Source organism: Branchiostoma floridae, chromosome 5 (genome assembly GCF_000003815.2).
Source record: "Branchiostoma floridae strain S238N-H82 chromosome 5, Bfl_VNyyK, whole genome shotgun sequence".
Classification (NCBI taxonomy): Eukaryota; Metazoa; Chordata; class Leptocardii; order Amphioxiformes; family Branchiostomatidae; genus Branchiostoma; species Branchiostoma floridae.
The window spans coordinates 7,113,702-7,131,940 of NC_049983.1; the positions used below are offsets into that span (position 1 = coordinate 7,113,702).

The 18,239-nt window shown below is 42.5% G+C and overlaps 2 protein-coding genes across 5 annotated transcripts in view; one reads left to right on the forward strand and one right to left on the reverse strand.

Moving 5' to 3' along the window:
* Window positions 1–14,736, forward strand: part of LOC118415642 (calcium-activated chloride channel regulator 4-like) — a 22,916-nt gene extending 8,180 nt beyond the window's left edge. Inside the window, exons 2-12 of the mRNA XM_035820352.1 lie at window positions 2,109–2,397; window positions 4,031–4,308; window positions 5,017–5,262; window positions 6,909–7,151; window positions 7,690–7,878; window positions 8,636–8,770; window positions 9,650–9,874; window positions 10,388–10,685; window positions 11,276–11,458; window positions 11,997–12,221; window positions 13,054–14,736. Coding sequence (XP_035676245.1) covers window positions 2,109–2,397; window positions 4,031–4,308; window positions 5,017–5,262; window positions 6,909–7,151; window positions 7,690–7,878; window positions 8,636–8,770; window positions 9,650–9,874; window positions 10,388–10,685; window positions 11,276–11,458; window positions 11,997–12,221; window positions 13,054–14,717 — 3,975 coding nt within the window. The 3' untranslated portion in view covers window positions 14,718–14,736. The remainder of the gene's footprint in view (window positions 1–2,108; window positions 2,398–4,030; window positions 4,309–5,016; window positions 5,263–6,908; window positions 7,152–7,689; window positions 7,879–8,635; window positions 8,771–9,649; window positions 9,875–10,387; window positions 10,686–11,275; window positions 11,459–11,996; window positions 12,222–13,053) is intronic.
* Window positions 14,737–16,856: 2,120 nt separating this feature from the next.
* The window catches only part of LOC118415607 (WASH complex subunit 4-like), a 33,939-nt gene continuing 32,556 nt past the window's right edge, over window positions 16,857–18,239 (reverse strand). For 2 of the 4 annotated variants that reach the window (XM_035820312.1, XM_035820311.1), the window contains one exon: window positions 16,857–17,047. In XM_035820312.1, the coding sequence (XP_035676205.1) occupies window positions 16,872–17,047 (176 nt within the window). In that variant the 3' untranslated portion in view covers window positions 16,857–16,871. Of the gene's footprint in view, window positions 17,048–17,767; window positions 17,876–18,239 lie in introns of all 4 variants that reach the window. The other 2 variants (XM_035820314.1, XM_035820313.1) reach the window with 2 other exon arrangements.

An 18,239-nucleotide genomic window follows, 5' to 3' on the forward strand; every position in this document is an offset into this window, starting at 1 on the left:
CCTAAAACACGTCAAAAATCAGCCGGAACCTAACCTCTACTTGGAGAGTATGTTTTGATGTGTTTTTAGATGTTTTCTGTCAGATTTTCTACTTTGTAACTTTATCCTTATGTCCACCGCCAAACGGAGATGAAGAAAACGGGACAAAGCAGAAAGCCTGACAAAACGCCTACAATATGTCAATAGACGAAGCCGAACTTCTAGTTATAGATCTGCTTGGAGAGTACGAAATCTTTTTTTTTTTACATTTTATTCTTCATTCACAATGATACAATCAATGATACAATCAAGTGTGCAAGTAACCAGGGTAACAAACAATAACAAAAATAGATTACGTCAAATATACATATATATATAACGAGCTATTATAGTTCACATGTCCCCTGACTTCAGTACTACACTAGTTCTGTCTGAAGAAAGAAGTGGCGAACCGAGTCCTGCAGAAGATAGGCATCAAGTTCATGGTAACTATAATGTAACTTAGGCCACAGAGTACGAAATCTGCCATTTTGGATGCGTTGACAAGTTTTATATTATAACTAGAGTGGCATATACTGTAAATGCATTTAATTTCGCGGGGATTTAATTTCGCGGTAGCGGCAAAATGGACATTTCGCGGTGGATTTAATTTCGCGGTAGCGCCATCCCGCGAAATTCAATGCATTTTCAGCACTGCACTGTAGTCACGAACTGCCGTGTAAAACCCGGCGCCTCTACAAACCGCCAGTCGGAAAACACTTGCTGGTTAACCGGTAAGGGTCCTATACAGACGGATAGAACAGTTTCCATGCTTTTGACTTGTTCTTGCGTGAGCCACTGTTACTGACCTACACGTATCTACCCTCTCAATACGTAATAGTATACAGTAGTACGGCCTTTGTATCATGCTGAACATACTGTACAGTACTGTAATACAGTTGGTCGTATGAAAAAATTACATGTGTGTCTTCACCGTAGTAAGTATGTCAAACATTTCATTATACAGTGACAAAGACAGTAGTAGTATGTACATGGAGCGGAAAGGGGGCACCTTAGGCGGCGGCAGCAGACGAAATATTCGCGGTGGATTTAATTTCGCGGTGAAGCGGCCGCCGCGAAAACCGCGAATATTAATCCACCGCGAATATTTCTGCATTTACAGTAATGGCCAAGTGGCTATGCCAGCGGTCGCGAGATAGAGGTCAATGGTTCGATTGCTAGCATTGCTGGCTAGACTCTGTGTCATTGGGAAAAGCTCTAGGCACGACTTTATTCACTACACCCAGGTGTAAAGCTGAATTCGGTTGGAGAGGTAAAATGTTGTGGAAGAACAGGGATGGGCTCCGCCTTCCAACATAGTGACTGTCTAGTAGCTCATTGCCTCTACGGCCTATGGGACTTCCTTTGCCTTATAAGGTGTTCATTCATTCATTCATTCATTCATTCATTCATTCATTCATTCATTCATTCATTCGTTCATTTATTTATTTATTTATTTAGCCAGAGACGACATATCGCCACTAGGGCGGTTTTCAATGTGCCCTGCGTTACATCATAAAACAAATGTTCAAATCACTTAAATACATCAAACATAAAATATAATACAACAAACCAAAGAAAATACATGCAGTCAATACAAGCAAACTCATAAGGATAGTAAAGTAAATAAGGTAGAATGGAATTTGCATATCAATGACTTATAAACAAAACAAAATAAACTGTTAAGTGGCAAGGCATTCCCTTTTATACATGTGTTTAAAAGATTCAACAGAGACTGCTGCTTTCACTCTAGCTGGAAGTGAGTTCCATAATACTGCACCACTGCTTGAAAGGGGTTTCTTTTTGTACTGTAGATGAGCTTTGGGTAGTTCAAGGAGGTTATATTCGTGTGTTGTGGGAATGAACCCCCCTTTTAGCTTATCAATATAAGTTACGTTTTCTATCACGTTGAATGCCTTTCTGTTTTAGAATCACACCAGTGTCTTAGCATGAATTCAAGCGGCACACAAATTAAATTCAGTTGCTGTATTGCGTCAAGTGCAAAGGGCACCATAAATAGATCATTTCATTTTTTTGTTGACCAAACTTTTTATTGCAATGGAAGTATTTTCTCACGTCTCTCCATACAGGACGCTTTTACCAGCGCTTCTCGGGCGCTCTGTCAAGCCACGAAGAACCGGGCGTACTTCGCCAACATCACGATCCTCCTCCCGAAGACGTGGAACGAGACAAACTACCCCCCTGCCACCGACGAATCCTTCTCTAGAGCGGCCGTGAGAGTCGACAAGCCCAGCCCCGTGTACGGCAACACTCCGTACGTCAAGCGGGCCGAGGGATGCGGCAAGCCGGGAGAGTATCTGCACCTCACGGCGGGCTTTCTAACGGACCCCAACGTAAACACAACCTATGGACCAATAGGTAAAGGTGGTGTCTCACTGCACTTGGGGCACCGGTGCGGCACTGTGGGGTTTGTTCACTGTGGCACTGTTGTGTTAGTCTCTATCAGACTCCGGGTCGCTGGAAAACCGTAGAAATGGAAGAAATAGAGGAGTAAGCCGGCCAGATAACTATAGCCGGCTAGTGTCCGCAGGTCGTGCGCTGTTCGCTAACCGGCTTTAGTTCTCTGGCCGGCTTACTCCTATATTTGTTCCATTTCTACGGTTTTAACAGCGGCCTGGAGTCTGGTAGAGACTACTGTTGTGTTATTTTCGCCGATTATTTTATAATTTAGACATTTCGTAATACGCAACAAAATACGCAAAGCGTTCTTTATCTCTGAAATTCGTTGTGTAATCTTTCGAACCCCGCAGTGCCGCACCGGTGCCCTAAGTGCAGTGAGATACCACCATAACACTCTTCCGTTTTGCTCGGCTGAAAACTAGAGTCCCATTGTGGGGAGGGGGGTGGGGTAAGCGCGAAAACAACGTTTTCACCTGTTGGTACTTGACCCCGTGAGAGCGGTAGAGTGGTGCTCAACATTATTGTCGTGTGTACCGGGTGTGTCGAATGGCACTAGCGAAACAAGAACACATCCCTTATCGATTCCATAAGCCTATGAAAATACTCAAACTAGACACAGTGTTAAATTCTACTTCCTCAGAAGTAGTCATTTCTGTCAGTTTTTACTATAATTTTTGCAGCGTTAGATTGTGATTTTTGTATTTTTTTCGTCATGTTTTTTTTTGGTGCTATAAGGACAAATTTCGAAAGATTGCATCATTTTTGTAGCTCGCCATGTCAATAAAGCTCTTGTAACATCAAAGAATTCATGACGCAAATGCCTAGTCTCTACAAGACTAAAACAGATGCTTGATATAGCAAATAGATTGAAAAATACTTCATAATTGAATGACTGAATATTGAACTAGAACGCTCAAACTTCTCTCAATTCTTTGTGATTCCAAGGGCCATCTACCACTTTGATTTGTTGACCGCACCATCTTAAAATCAAACAATACAAAAAAGGAAAGTTCCGCTTAAGTTTCTCCTTATGATTTTTTCAAATTTTGAAAAATTAAAGTTTGAAGTATAAAGCCTGGATGAATTGTCTTCGTACTTGGTGTGTTGGTAGGTTTTAATAAGACCTCGAAATGATTAGACTTTGGGTCTCCTATCGATCAGCTTTGGTACTGCAGCAGAACCTCCGGTTTTGATATGTTCTGGATATACTATGGTCATGACTTTGAATGACACAACAAAGTAGATAGTACTTGAGGGGAGTCAGTTCACATGGACATTGTGTAAATTTAGGCCTCCTAACGGCTAATTTTAAAACTGTAGGTTTCATTTTGAACCTTTAAAAAGAAGGGGTTATATCGTGTTCGAAACATGCTATGTTGTTGATTTTTAGTGAATGAATGAATGATTTAATGCTCAACAATTGCATTGGTGACAATGTATGGCAATGACAATGTATAGATAACAACGTTACAGTCTAGTACTACAAATATGCATTATATTGCAACAATTTTAGTGACATTTTAGTGTCAGATAGCTCTTGTAATTATAATCTAAGTCACAAGCATACCCATCCTTAAACTGTTATCGCTAGGTCGCGTACTGGTTCACGAATGGGGCCACTTGCGGTGGGGACTTTTCGACGAATACGCCTCGGAAGACGCTAACGCCTTCTACATTCACGAGAACGGGGAGGTTCAAGCCACGAGATGCTCCCTGGCGATCCGAGGCGCGTACAGACACAAGGACACCCGGGAGGAGTGTCGGCGGGACCCGACAACAGCCCTGTACGAGGCCGGGTGCAGGTTTGAAGTAGACAGGAATTCAACGGACGCTACAGGGTCCATCATGTATGCACCGTACCTGGATACAGTGAGTACTTTTTCTAACATATGTACAGTTCCATAACAATTTTGTAAGGCAAACTTCTATATGACTCTGGTCTTTGAAAATTATAAAACGCAAATTTGATTATTTTATATGGATGACATCCGCTCGCGCATCAATTTTCGTTCGTTTCCAAAAAAAAATTTTTGAGCATATCATAAATCAATCATACAAAGCAGCTACAAACTTGCAAATAGAAGCCGTAGGTTGTGACAAGAATATGAATGTATATAGAAAGCAGATGCAATTTCGTATAATGCCAAAGTTAGTTTCAAAGTCAAAGAAGAAAATGTGAAAGAATAAAAACAAAGAATCTATTGTTCAGTACTAGTATACCATGCGTTTTGTGTTTTGACATTTGTTTACCATGACCACTTAGATTTCATAATAACTTTCTTTTCAAACTTTTTTTTCTTTCTTCGCACGCTCACATTAGTATTGGGGTTACCAGATGATGGTCTTTATAAGGCTGGTCCATATAACGAAATCATCGGAAAACGTCAATGGTGCGGTTTATTAGATTTAGAATAGTTCCGAAATCAATTAGATAAACAGAAAGAGATTTGACAGGGTTGATGTTTCTCAAGGTACAAGTCAATTGTGTAAATGACTTGTACATGTTTCTTACTTCAAAGGCAACTTCTCTTCTCTTCAAAAAGGTATGGTATAACAACTTTGTAATCTCTTTCCCAGGTGTTCGAGTTCTGCCATGGGAACGAGTCCGGTGACCCCCTGTCCTACCATAACAGCCAGGCCCCCAGCCCCCAGAACCTACAGTGTGGGGGACGCAGCGCCTGGGACGTCATGTTAGAACATCCGGACTTTGCCGGGGGCGCGAACCGGCCCGACTTGTCTCCGTACGCCGAGCCGAACTTCAGGGTGGTGCGGAGTACGGATAGGAGGGTGGTCCTGGTGTTGGACGTGTCCGGTAGCATGACTGTAAGTATATGTTATATATGGTTTCCTTTGGTCAGTACTGGCCACAGTAAAATCCTGATTGATACCAACCATTCATATAACGTCACATTTCCAAACCGGGGCCCGGCTGTGCTGTTTGCGGAAACAAAAAAATATAAATGTGCACGTAGAAATATGCACAAATAATGCCCACGACTAGGGCTGGGTACCGGTACAGAAAATTCAGGTCCAGGTCCGGTTCAGGTCCAAAGGATCAGGTCCAGGTCCGGACCGGAACCTGGACCTGATTCAGTATAACTCATACCAATGGTCCATTTCACTACAAAGAAATCTGTTTGGTGGAGTATAAGACTTACACTGGCGTCTTTAAATCCTACAACGCTAACTGCACCTGTACGATTGACTGTAAAACTTGGTAGAAATGACTATAAACTCTACTCTACTTCACTCTTGTTATTTTCTTCCACCTGCAAGCGCCAAAACGTGTGAATGCCTGATCAAATAATATGTTAATTTTCTAACCGGTCCAACATCCGGTCCACCTAATTTTTTCAGGTCCGGTTTTTCTGCACCGGTCCAATAAGAAAAACCGGTTTTGTACCGGTACGCTGTACCGATACCCAGCCCTACCCACGACTATTCTCTTTCTGTCTTATAGTCTGGTGTCTTTTATATCATACTTTTCTTCCCCGAAAGCTGCACGGCCGGGCCCGGTTTGCAAATATGACGCACGCCTAAACAGTCTTATACAAGAATGACAGTATCTATAGCTACCACATATGGCAGATTTCTAGTAAAGTCTCTACCAGACTCCGGGTCGCTGGAAAAACGTAGAAATGGAATTGGGACAAATAGAGAAGTAAGCCGGCCAGAGGAGTGTAGCCGGCCAGGAACAGTACGCGTACTAGACGGCTATGTACACTTCTCTGGCCGGCTTACTCCTCTATTTTTTCCATTTCTACGTTTATCCAGCGACCGGAGTCTGGTAGAGACTAGATTTCTAGGCTGACATGGTCTGTAGGTCTGTTGCAAAGTTCTTTTCTCCGGGTCCGCTTTTCTTCTGCCATGTGCAATATGACCCGTCTGGCTTCTGATTTTAGCTGCATGGAGAGTGTGAATCTCTCCAAGTGCTTTGTGTCAATATCAAGACCCTTCAAGTAACATTTGCATGCAAATACACAATGTCTACATTAAGATTGTCTAACCCTAGAAACTACTGCTCTGTTTATTTAATCCTTGGTTTATTCGTACTCAGTACTCAAACGGTACACATTCATATCTATGGTGACCAGCCCCTCTTGCTCTATCCTGCCACTAGCTACATTATGTGAACGAACACCACAGTATGTCTGAGTTACACCTCCAGTAACCATGGTGACAGTTTTCTGGTCCAGGTCATTGGACTTATTTTGTTTGAAGCTGATAAGGAAGAGAAAAGGAAGAGGAAGAAACGGAGCAAAAACTAGAAAGGCTGACATTTGCTTTTGAGCAATTACAGTATATTTCTATCCATCTCTCTCCCAATGAAAATGTACGGTTCCACGTCAATCTTTTGCAGAAATTGACCTATCCCAAAACATCATCCAATTCCAAACCTACGGAGTGAAAATGATTATATTTCCTTTCCGTGAAGGTAAACATAACAATATTTATTTTTCCATCCAAAGGGACAAGGCCGAATGGAGCGACTTCGCCGTTCCGTGTCCACCTACATCCTCTCCACCATAGAGGACGGTGCCTGGCTGGGGATAGTGACGTTCAGGGGGACGAGTCATAAGATATGCGACCTGGAGCAGCTGAACGGTGACTCCGTGAGGGAGGAAATACTGAACATGACTCTAGATGGGTTAACGAACCGCACGGGGAAAGTGGGCACGAACATCACACGAGCAGTGACGCTGGCTGTCCAGGTAAAGGGTACAATTTCACATCAACCTCTCTTTGCAGTTTGAAATCGATGGAAAAAAACTTTTGGCACTTGATGAAGTTAGCTGTTAGAACGTGCTAACAATGTCACTAGAAAGTTGTTAGAAATTTCCATTTAACGGTACGACACCGCATAAAACAAGAACGCACAAAAAAGAAAAATTTTGCGCTATGGAAACTGTCAGTTGTTGGCAAACTGACTGGTCAAAACGTGACCTTTCTTTCTGTCCACATGACAAAACTACAATGCTCTACTTTACTGCCCTTTTGTCGACAATTCTTGGTCAGAGCATACTCTATAGTAGACTTGAGGACACGAAAAAGACAGTGTCACTGACGAAAGATAACGGTTGTTATCTGAAACGTCTGACCGTTTCCAAAATCATATCCAGTTGCTTGTTAATTAGTACTTGCTATATTGGCGTGTCTTTTTACCTGAATGCCTTAACCTTAATTTATCAACGTAGTTACATGGAGACTTTCATTTTCTTCAAGAACATCATTCTATGTTTCTCTCCCTAGATCCTCGGCCCGGCGGTGCAGGACCGTAAGCTGGGAGACAGTACAGGTCCCCGGCAGATGATCCTGATCACAGACGGCAGAGACAGGCGCCTCAACAACTCCGTCATCTTCATGCTACAAAACGACACGGCTAAAGGCGTGGTTATAGACACAATAGCGCTGGGAGATGGTGCAGAGGAGGGGCTACCGGTAAGGAGATTTAGTATATAGATGTGTGACATTGTCGCAAAACCGTATACAGTCCTGAGCAGGCCTACGTAACATTCCCTAACCGGGGCCCGGCCGGGCAGCTATCGGGAACGAAACGTACGTATGATGTAAAAGACACCAAACTAAACAAGACGTAAAGAGAATATTCGTGGGCATTGTTTGTGTATACTGCTACGTATTCATTTCTATTTTTCGTTTCCACAAACAGCCCGACCGGGCCCCGGTTTGGAAATGTGACCCTAGCACAAGGAGATCAAGTCTAGAAGATGCGCGATATTGTCGTAAAACCGTACACAGTCCTGCCAAGATTCTTTGCATACAAGAGCAAGTTTTTTATTCAACCGACGTTTTGGTGACCGTCTGTCAATCTTCCTCAGCGCAATTCTGACTGATTCACATTGTACTGCAGCATAGGTGTCGCTGCTTACAGATGCCGTCCCTAACGCAAATGATTGCATTACATTATATTATACTATGCGTGTACGTTTGGGACCGTATCATCTATGGATATATGTAAATACTTTGTTTGGATTTCTTCAGTTCCCTAAAGAAACAAACCACATATATATAGTTAACCGAATATGACAACGATTCACGTCAACAGTGTCATCTTCAAGACCAATATTCTAGGAAAACCGTACTCACGTTACTGTACCCTCCAGTCGTCCAAAACTGGCCTAGAGGACTCTTCGCAAAAACAGTCATTTACCTAACTGCTATTTTTTTTCAATCCCAGCTGTTGTCCGAGGTCACGGGAGGACAGTTTTTCTTCTCCCCTGACAGCGACGCTGGAGGTTCGGCACTGGACGACGCTCTCACGGCGACAGTGCTGAAGTATGTGGACGACGACAGCACAAGTGTCCCTGTTTCGGTAGGTTTATGTGTGTTACTGCTCTGTATGCCATAATCATAACAATCCACATAAACTCAACACGTTTGTCAACAAGGTTTCGTGTCTCTATGTCCGCCTGCTAGCACGATAACTAGAGACTATACATTGAATAGATTGTCTTGATACTTGTTACATGCTGTCCATCTGGTCCCACGGCACCGCCGTCTGCACTGGTCATATTGAGCAGGTTTTGATGAGTCTTAGAAACTATCAGATTTTGACTCCTAGTGGCTTGTCACAGTACTGCAGTCTTGAATTTACTTCAAAGCCCAGAGATCCTGGGGTTGAGTCCCCTTACATGCCCTTGGGAAAGGCACGGATTTCCTCACTTCACTCATGTGAACATGAGTACCTAGCCTTGCTTAGGTACCCTCGAATAGGTCTTTGAATGGAGACGCCGTGTTTAAGTTAAGGACAGTCACACCTCGAGCACGTTAAAGATTCCAACACACCTATCGAAAGAGTAGTGCACGTGGGTCCCCCGATGTGTGTGGATCAATAAGATCTGTTCAGATATGCAACTTGGTGTGTTACACCATGATCTTTACTGAGAATGCACAACAAACAAAATCTCGTATCAGCATGAAAGCTTATCTGTGTTGATATAATCCGTATTGAAGTTTTTCAGCTGTCATACAACACAAAATTTGCTCACCTTGAATTTTTGGTCACACTACCGTGATGATTCAATTACTCTGAGTACGTGACTTGGAGACACGCGACTCGTGTAACGAATCATAGATGCATGGCAGGCGGTATCGGCCCCGGTGTCGGCTGGTGTGCTCTTTAATATGTAGATGGCCTCCTTTACCCCCCTCGCAAAGTAATCCGGTTAAAATCTCGTCTTCTCTTCCCTAGCTTGCGACCTTCTCGCACAGCCTCGGAGCAGGGGAAACGTTACACGAACACATCTACATCGACTCTTCAGTCGGCGACAAGACGGAGTTCCGCCTGGCGTGTCAGGACTGTGCACGTCTGAACACATCGATCATTGATCCGGATGACGTCACGTACAGCAGTGCCGATTTCTCTTTCAGTGACAAGGAGGGGACCATGCAACTCCGGATTGAAGGGAAAGCTAAGGTAAGACTCAGATTTGAAAACTGGACTTTTATGCCAAGTTTGTGATAACAAGCAAATTCTTGCCTGCGGGCTAACGTAAGTGCAAGTGACAAAAAATGACAGGCAAACAATAGTAAACAGTATGATAATCATTAGGCCATACTGATTTAACTGATGACATTCTCTGAGCACCCCAAAAACGAGGCAAACGTATGGATAAAAAAAAAAGTTGGACAGAAAAGTTGCATTCTCCATGAAAAGTTAAATCCGGAAAGTTGAACAAATAACTGAACACACAGGGTATGCTGCAGAATAATCCATTCTTTTTTGTTCTTTCACAACTTCTTCCTTGATTTTGGAAAGCTTTAATAATCGAGATCGAAATACATTTTCAGCTTACTTCTTACACATGACCAAAAATTATTTGAGTGCCAAAAAATTTTTGCGTGCTTAGTACAAACGTATAGTATGGATGCAGACTGAGCTAATGTGATCTGCTTTGTCTAATTTTGCGTGTCTAATTTTATTGTACAGGCTGGAAGATGGCGTATCTCAATCCAAAATAAAGCCACGCGGTCAAAACGGGATACTACCACCCAGTCCATTCAGATCGACGTTACCTCTAAACCTGACGACCCTGACAACCCAACCATCACCCTGACGTGTCACCTTAGCAACCATCACGTGATCCTGGGAGAGTCGCCTGACGTCATTGCCGTTCGAGCGGACCTCAGGAAGGGGTACACGCCGGTTCTGTCGGCTAGGGTCGCGGCGATTGTAGAGTCAACGTCCGGGAACGCGACGAATATCCCCCTCCTTGACAACGGTGTAGGTGAGTATAACTCATTAATTCACTATTAAGAGATCAGTAAAATCCCAACAAATTGTGGTTTACTGGTAAAAAAAATGAGATAGAGGGGTCTTATCAATTCACTAGAAGAGTAGACTATCATTAAGATAATCAAGCAATCACAACTTTTCCAAATATCACGTTTTTATCTTGAAATTCTTTTCAAAACTAAATAAATGTGACAAGTAATCAAATCTGAGTCTACTTTGCATTTCATCTTAGTCTTACTCTCCAAGCAGAGGCTGGTGAATATGATAAGAAGGCCACAATGTTCCCCACCTAACTCTGCAGGGAGATTTGTTTGCTCCGACGAAAACATTCTCAATCTGTCACAGCCTTAGAATCGATAAGCACCCTTTTTTTTCACTGACGGAAGACTCTGAGTTGCCTTATCTTTTAAATCAATGTTGTTGGCGGTTTTTTTAGAAAACGAATGTTATTTTCAGTACAACAAATACAAATTTCAGACCTTTTACTGACAAATGACCTCAGTAGCGGATCTTAGGTACCTGGATGTCTGTTCTGTATACTAGCTAGTATTTACTAGGTTTTTTCTACTCACAATCCTCCAGGTGCGGACGTTTCCGAGGGAGACGGAGTCTACTCTGCTTACCTTCTGGTCAACCAACTGGAAGCCAGGGCGGGTAAATCCAACCGTTACACTGTGTCAATACAGGCAGACAACGAGGACAACAACGCCGTCATTCTCTCACAAGGAACAGGGGCAATGCCGAGGGCGCCGTTAGTAAATCCAGGTACATGGCATGCAATGAGAATATATCTAAGGCCATGTTGATTTGATTACATAGATGTAGTTCTATGGGAACCCTAAAACTGATGCAAGCATGTGAATAACAAATAGAGCCCCCCCCCCCCCCCCCCAGTTGCTTTCATTATGAAAACGGGCCAGGAAGGTACAGCACTGACAAATTATGGTATACCGAGCAATAGATTTTTAATTTTTATTCTTTCACATTTTGTTCTTTGACCTTGGAATTGACATTGTATGACGTCAGTTTATAGGTTTTACGATATTTTTTTTCAATCTACGGCATATATTTCCTCATTTTGCACTGCTTCGTACGATTTACAGTATGGCTCAAAACTTTTTTATTTGAAAACGGCCGAAAATTCATACGAGAGCTAATATAATGCCATCCATGATATAAAATCAACATAGCCTTGTCTGTAATCTCTCATCGTAAATAAAAATGTGGAAACCAGAAATGATATTTTGATTTTCATATTTCTGACGAGCCGTGTGTCATAATGTTTCGTTCCTGTACACTTTAGATGATGTAGAGGTTGAGATCGTTCAGGTATCACTAGAGCAGTTCCAACGGAAGACGTCAGGCGGCGCTATTGTCATCGAAGTCCCGCAGACGTACGTGCAGGCTGACCACCTTGACGTCAACCCCTCTGCCATCACCGACTTACGCGTGAGTTCTGTGTCGAATCAAGACAAGACGATCACTTTATCCTGGACAGCGGTCGGCGACGACTATACCTACGGCACAGGTAAGGCTAACGCCACATTCTAAAACTGGAGCCCGACCGGACAGCTTGTGGAAACGAAAAATATAAGTGTATGCGTAAAAGCATACACAAATAATGCCCACAACTATTCTCTTTACGTCCTGTGTAGATTGGTGTCTTTTATATCGTACTTTTTGTTTCCGAACACTGTTTGGAAATGTGACGTGGGCCTAAGAGAACCCAATAAACAATTAACAATTAACAATCAAACCCCCCTCTCACGCGCGAAACTTTTCCTCCCTGTCTTTCTCTATCGGTAAATTCAAGGCCATTGTTGGAACGACCTGACACAATTTGTCCCTCCACTGAAAGCCATTATGTAGCGTAATATACTAAGTTTTTATCCATATCGAATCGTCATACTGCTGGTCGGTTACAAGTCTTAAGGTCCTTTTTTTTACTTGAAATTTTTGCTTGAACTTTGTATTTCCAATCAACTTTGCAGCCCTGACAACAGGGGCTGAATTGCATTGATTTTACATAAGGCAGCACTACAATGATCATCATTACATGCACTTCTATAGCAATAGCTTTTTTCCTCAGACTTCCAAACTATGTGGAACTCTCTCGATGACAATAATATTCAAGCCACCAGAAACAGTGTTCACCGTCATCTCATCTGGCATAATGATTTCCACCATCATGATGATCAATTTAGTTCATTGCCTTGAAGCAGCCAAGTAGCCTTTGAATTGAACAAATCTCTCAAAAGAAATGATAACCATCTTTATTTTTGCCATCTATGGCTTCACCAGTTATTGTTCTTAAGCTACAAGTATACTGATATCATTTTTTTCATTCTGACCACTTACAGCGTCTTACTACGACATCCGAATGAGTGACTCCTTGTCCGGCATCTTGAGCAACTTAGAAGATGCTTCAAGAATCCTCCAAGAAAACGTGAAGACAGGTAACCTCTCGGCTCCTCGCGAAGCTGGCCAGAAGGAAACCTTCACCATATCCCTCCCTGACGTCACAGAAAACGCAACTTTATACATCTCAGTTCGCGCCATTGACGTCAACGGGAATGCCGGCAGCCCGTCCAGGCCGGTTGTTGTCTCCCTGATTTACATACCACCATTGGAACCCTCCACAGCGGCGCCAGACGATTGGCCAACAGGGTTGCCGTTGCCAGCTACCGTTTCCTCTAGTCCAGTAGAAGCAACCGTTTCAGCCACCTACTTGGCTGCTGGAGTTGCAGCAGGAACTTTGGTTGTCTTAAGCGTCGTCATCGTCTTAAAGTCTATCGCGAAGAGGTATCAAGCAAGCAAAGGAAAGTCTCAGAAATTCGTGCCAGACGACAGAAGCAGGAGGTACATCGTGGGCGACAATGGGCACGTCAATGGAGGATTCGCCATGCTGAACTTCGACTTGAACTATGACACGATCTACATGGAAAATGACGTCGACAGTTGGATCCCTAGAGTAAGGGGGATGGACGACGGAGCAATGGAGACGAATCATGCAGTTTTAAGAGATCCGAAAGAGGTCGTGGTGAAGTTTAATCCGGTCTTTCACGAAAGCATCGACGGTACAGAGAGCGTAGCCAGCGACAGGGACATCTCGGAACTAGGCAGCGACACTGACAGTGCTGTCTACGGGAAAGAAACGTCGGGAGCGGCGTACACTCTAGCGCAGACACTCGCTAACAAGGTGCACCAGGTGTTCGGAAAACCGAGAAAGTTTAGCATCACGAACATAACAAGGCGGTTAAGCAGAGGAGGCGCAGATTCCGAACGGGAATCAAGACCTGTAAGCGGACGTAGAATGAGAGATTCGGTCCCAGAGGACATCAAGTTCGACAGTATCGTCGAAATGAACTGGCATGCTGGCAAAGACGTGGAAAGACCGAACCACCGTCGAACTAGTGTAGTACAAAAGTCGGACACAGACAGTGACTCCACAGAGAGCGACTCCTCTCGCCCCTTCCCAACCCGTTTTCCATACAGAAAAGACTCCGTATTAGGAACTATCATTCACAGAGGCGGCGGGGAAACCGCCCAATCGGACAGCGAGACGCCGCAGAGTTCCGGAAGCGACACCGGAAGTGTCGTCATCCACGAAGTCGATAACGGCTCCCTCAGCGACGCCCTGGACTCGTGTAAAACCACTCCCATCAGGAGCTTCCTGTTTTCCTCCTTTGCGAACAGGTCCAACTTTTCCTGCAACCTAGTTTCAGATGATGACACCTCGTCCGTTGCGTCTTCCATTGCTGAATCGTACAATGCGCAATCGATACGACTCATAATGAGAACGGACTCCATCCAGAGACGGGGTAAACGCCCCATCTTGAGAACAAGCCACAGGCGTGGAAGTGACGCCAGTACGAGCAGCAAGGACACGCAGAGTAGCATGTCGTCGGTAAACACCGTTTCGTCGTCGCGGGAGTTTACTCGCCTCGCTAACATTATTAACAAACGGGTGACGTTTGCTGATGAGAAGTATGGACCGGGCGGGCTAGTCATTTCACGCATATAATCCATGACCTACAATTGTAAATACGTATACCACGCGCTTACGTCGCGCCACCATGTCGTACATATATACTGAGGGCCCGTTCACACTTATGTCTAAGCTATGCGAATGATGTAATTTGTATACAAGTCCGTATGAGTTGCGTATTGACTTTTTTTGTGGAAGTAAAGTTCGCGGCAGAAAAGTCATTTTTTTCGGTTCGACAACCAGTAAAACACAGTAAAAGGCAATTCTATTGACAGTAAAAGACAACTTCTTTTCCGCAAACTTTACCTAAACAAACATGTCAATACGCAACTCATACGGACTGGAATATACGTACTCATATAGTCGCGCCATAAAGCCCTGTTGACACTTACTATACATTGTATATCAAGTCCGTATTAGTTGAGCATTGATCATGACATTTTTGGGCTCAGATAAAGAAAATTTCACTTCTACCCATCTTTGTGAAGTCTAGTTCTCTAACCGAATGACGATTTGTTTGCCCTCAGACTTTACCTGTGACAAAATAATGTCAATACGCCACTGGTGCTGAACGAAAACGGACACATGTCTTTCCGTTTCTTAATTTGGGACAAATTTCAATCGTGAGTCCCTTATAGATATAGCCATGACGACCGAAATCATTTCGGGAATTGAAAATACAATTGTATATAGATATACTAAATGTGAATTTACATGTATATGAAGTTGTGAAATTCAATATATCTTACAAGAATTTGATTGAAAGCCTTTCTATATGCAGCTGGACCTGCTTTGTGCTTAATCACATTTCGTATGAGCAAAATAATGACTATGAGAACAATGTATTAATTTTGTATTTTGCGTTCATGTACTGTTGACATCATTTATCATTCAATGTACTGCTGAATTCATTATGTTCAATAGATTTACAATATAAAGTATATTTCAAGTACATTCATATACAGAGCATTATTTATCATTAATTCAGCTTATTTTGTCTGGTATATCAGGCAATGACTTTACCAATTAAGCAAATCAACATCTACAAATAAAATCGGATTTCTACAACTGTTTCTGTAGCCTTGTTCTTTGAATGCAAGTGTGATATTACAGTCACTTTCGTAGGGGTAAAGCCCTGGCGGGGGAAGGGGGGCTTTTCATGTAAAGGAAATAATGATTTGAACATTTTCTTATAAACCTAATCAAGACTTTCTTTTGCAGTACACTGGCAAGTTGGGTGGTTGCAGCATGCTTTTAAAGACAATATTTTATCATTCACACAAAATCGACAAAAAGCATAAAGATAACCTTCTGTAACTCATGATTAAAGTGCAAATTTAAAACACTTATGAATCTATGATTTACCACAAAAACAAAGAAAAAACCAAACGATCCATACAGGGGGTAATAGTCCTTTCAGATACTGTCTCATGTAATTACAATATCCAAATTGGGTTTTTATATTTGTTCCTGCACCTCTATCATGAAGCTCATAAATGGACGAGCTATGAACAATTTGTCCACAATTCATGTTCATCTTAAAGTCAAATCTTGAATGCTTTGGAAGAAAAACACATATAACATTTCTCACTTGAAAAATACACAAGGAAGTATTTTCCTGAGTGCATTATCAAGCCTTTCTTAAAGGGAGGAATTCGAATACCTGTCATTTTATTGCTTTTTTGACATACATGATGTAGATGGCAAAGGCTGTCTAACTACACCTGTAATGTGGACAAAGTATGCTAAAATAGGCAAGCCTATAGGCTCATAATTAGTTTTAGCAAACAAAACATTCATCAGTAAGTGTGGTAGATTCTTGAATGTGCCTGAGGCATTTCTTTAAATTTATAAACAAAACACAACACCAATGGCTTAAAATGTCCTTTCCTACATAAACTGATGGATAATTGTGACTTGATGGATTAAAGGGCTGGTAACATTGACCGAAGGAGGCCATATTATATTAACATCTGATTCCTCTTTCCACTAAAGGGTGAAATTGCTGAGCGACTACTGATCAAGCAAAAGTTTCACAGCTCACTCAACCAATTCCATACAAGAAGAAAACAAATTTTTTGCTTGCATTCTGTCTTCCATTACCATAAAAACATACTCAAACATCATGTTTGTGGCCTTAGGCATTGTACTGTTTTAGTTCTACATAGGAGGGGGGGATGGTAGACGGGGTTACATGGGAGGGGGTGGTGGTGGAGGTGGTGGCGGGGGAGGAGGAGGGGGTGCCCCGCCCCCTGCAGGTGGGGGTGGTGGAGGTGCAGGTGCAGCAGGTGCGGCAGGTGCTGCAGCTGGAGCTGCTCCTCCTGCAGCTGCTTCGGGTCCTGACTGGGCAGCGCTGCTGCTTTCAGCTGCAAGAGAAGAAAAACACAGTTTACAGAATCATAACTGACATTACAGCTTTTTTATCTTAAGAGCACTTAAAGGCCATGTCGATTAGATTATATGAATGACATACTCAAAAACTGATGCAAGTGTACTAAAAAAAGTTGCAAAAAATAATAGTCTTCATAATGAAATCCAAGTTGTGAGGTAGATTGAAAAACTAACTTAAAACATACATGGTATAACTGAATGATACATTTTTTACTTTTGTTCTTTCACATTTTCTTTGTATTTGATATTGCCTTGAAATGGCATTCTACCACATAAGCACAAATATTACATTTTTATCTATTTATGGCATATATTTGTTCATTTTGCAGCTGATTTGTCCATTGTACAATACGTTCAACCTTTTGGGGAAACACAAAAATTGAAGCACAAGTAACCATATAATTGAATCAGCATGGCCTTATGTAACACAATAGAGGGTTTTCATTGACGTCAGACCAAGACTCGTCTAAATCCCCCATTGACCATGTTGACTGGTAATTGGATTACAGCAGTAGCATGCTGTTGAGTTTGACAGACTTACATAGCAACCTAACATGGTGCAAATGACGTCAATTGAAAACCCCCTATACCAGTCTTAATTTGGTGTAAGGATAAGGATACACAAATAAATGCACTTAGTCTAAATTCAGTCACCACTGACCTCAAACCCAAACACAAAAACAGCAACAACTCACACACACTAACTCACTATCTGTTCTAACGTCAGTTTTGTCCTGTTGTGTGAGGATTTGACGTGCTCGCACTTTGGACGTCTGAATTTGATGGTGGACCTCTGTTGGCTTCTGTCCAGTAGGTTAACATTATATAAAAAAGGATAATGTTGAATGTCAAAGAAATGTAAGCATAATGCACCATCATTCCCTCCACCCTGTGCTGCATTCTACATGCAGTGATCTTTCTCTCTATGCACCAAGAAGTCTATTCAATCCCTGAAGAACAGTTTTCAAAATGTTGCCCAGGTACAGACCTGTAAATAACATTTAGGTTGTGTAGTGAAAACCTTACAAAATGTGTTACCGTTGCCAAGTATACGCTTTGGGCAGTTTTTATGTGTCATCAACACAATAACTTGGGAATGCCTGCCTGGATGGATTGTGTTGATACTTGGTGTGAGGGTAGGTGCTGATGAGACCTCAAAATTATTAG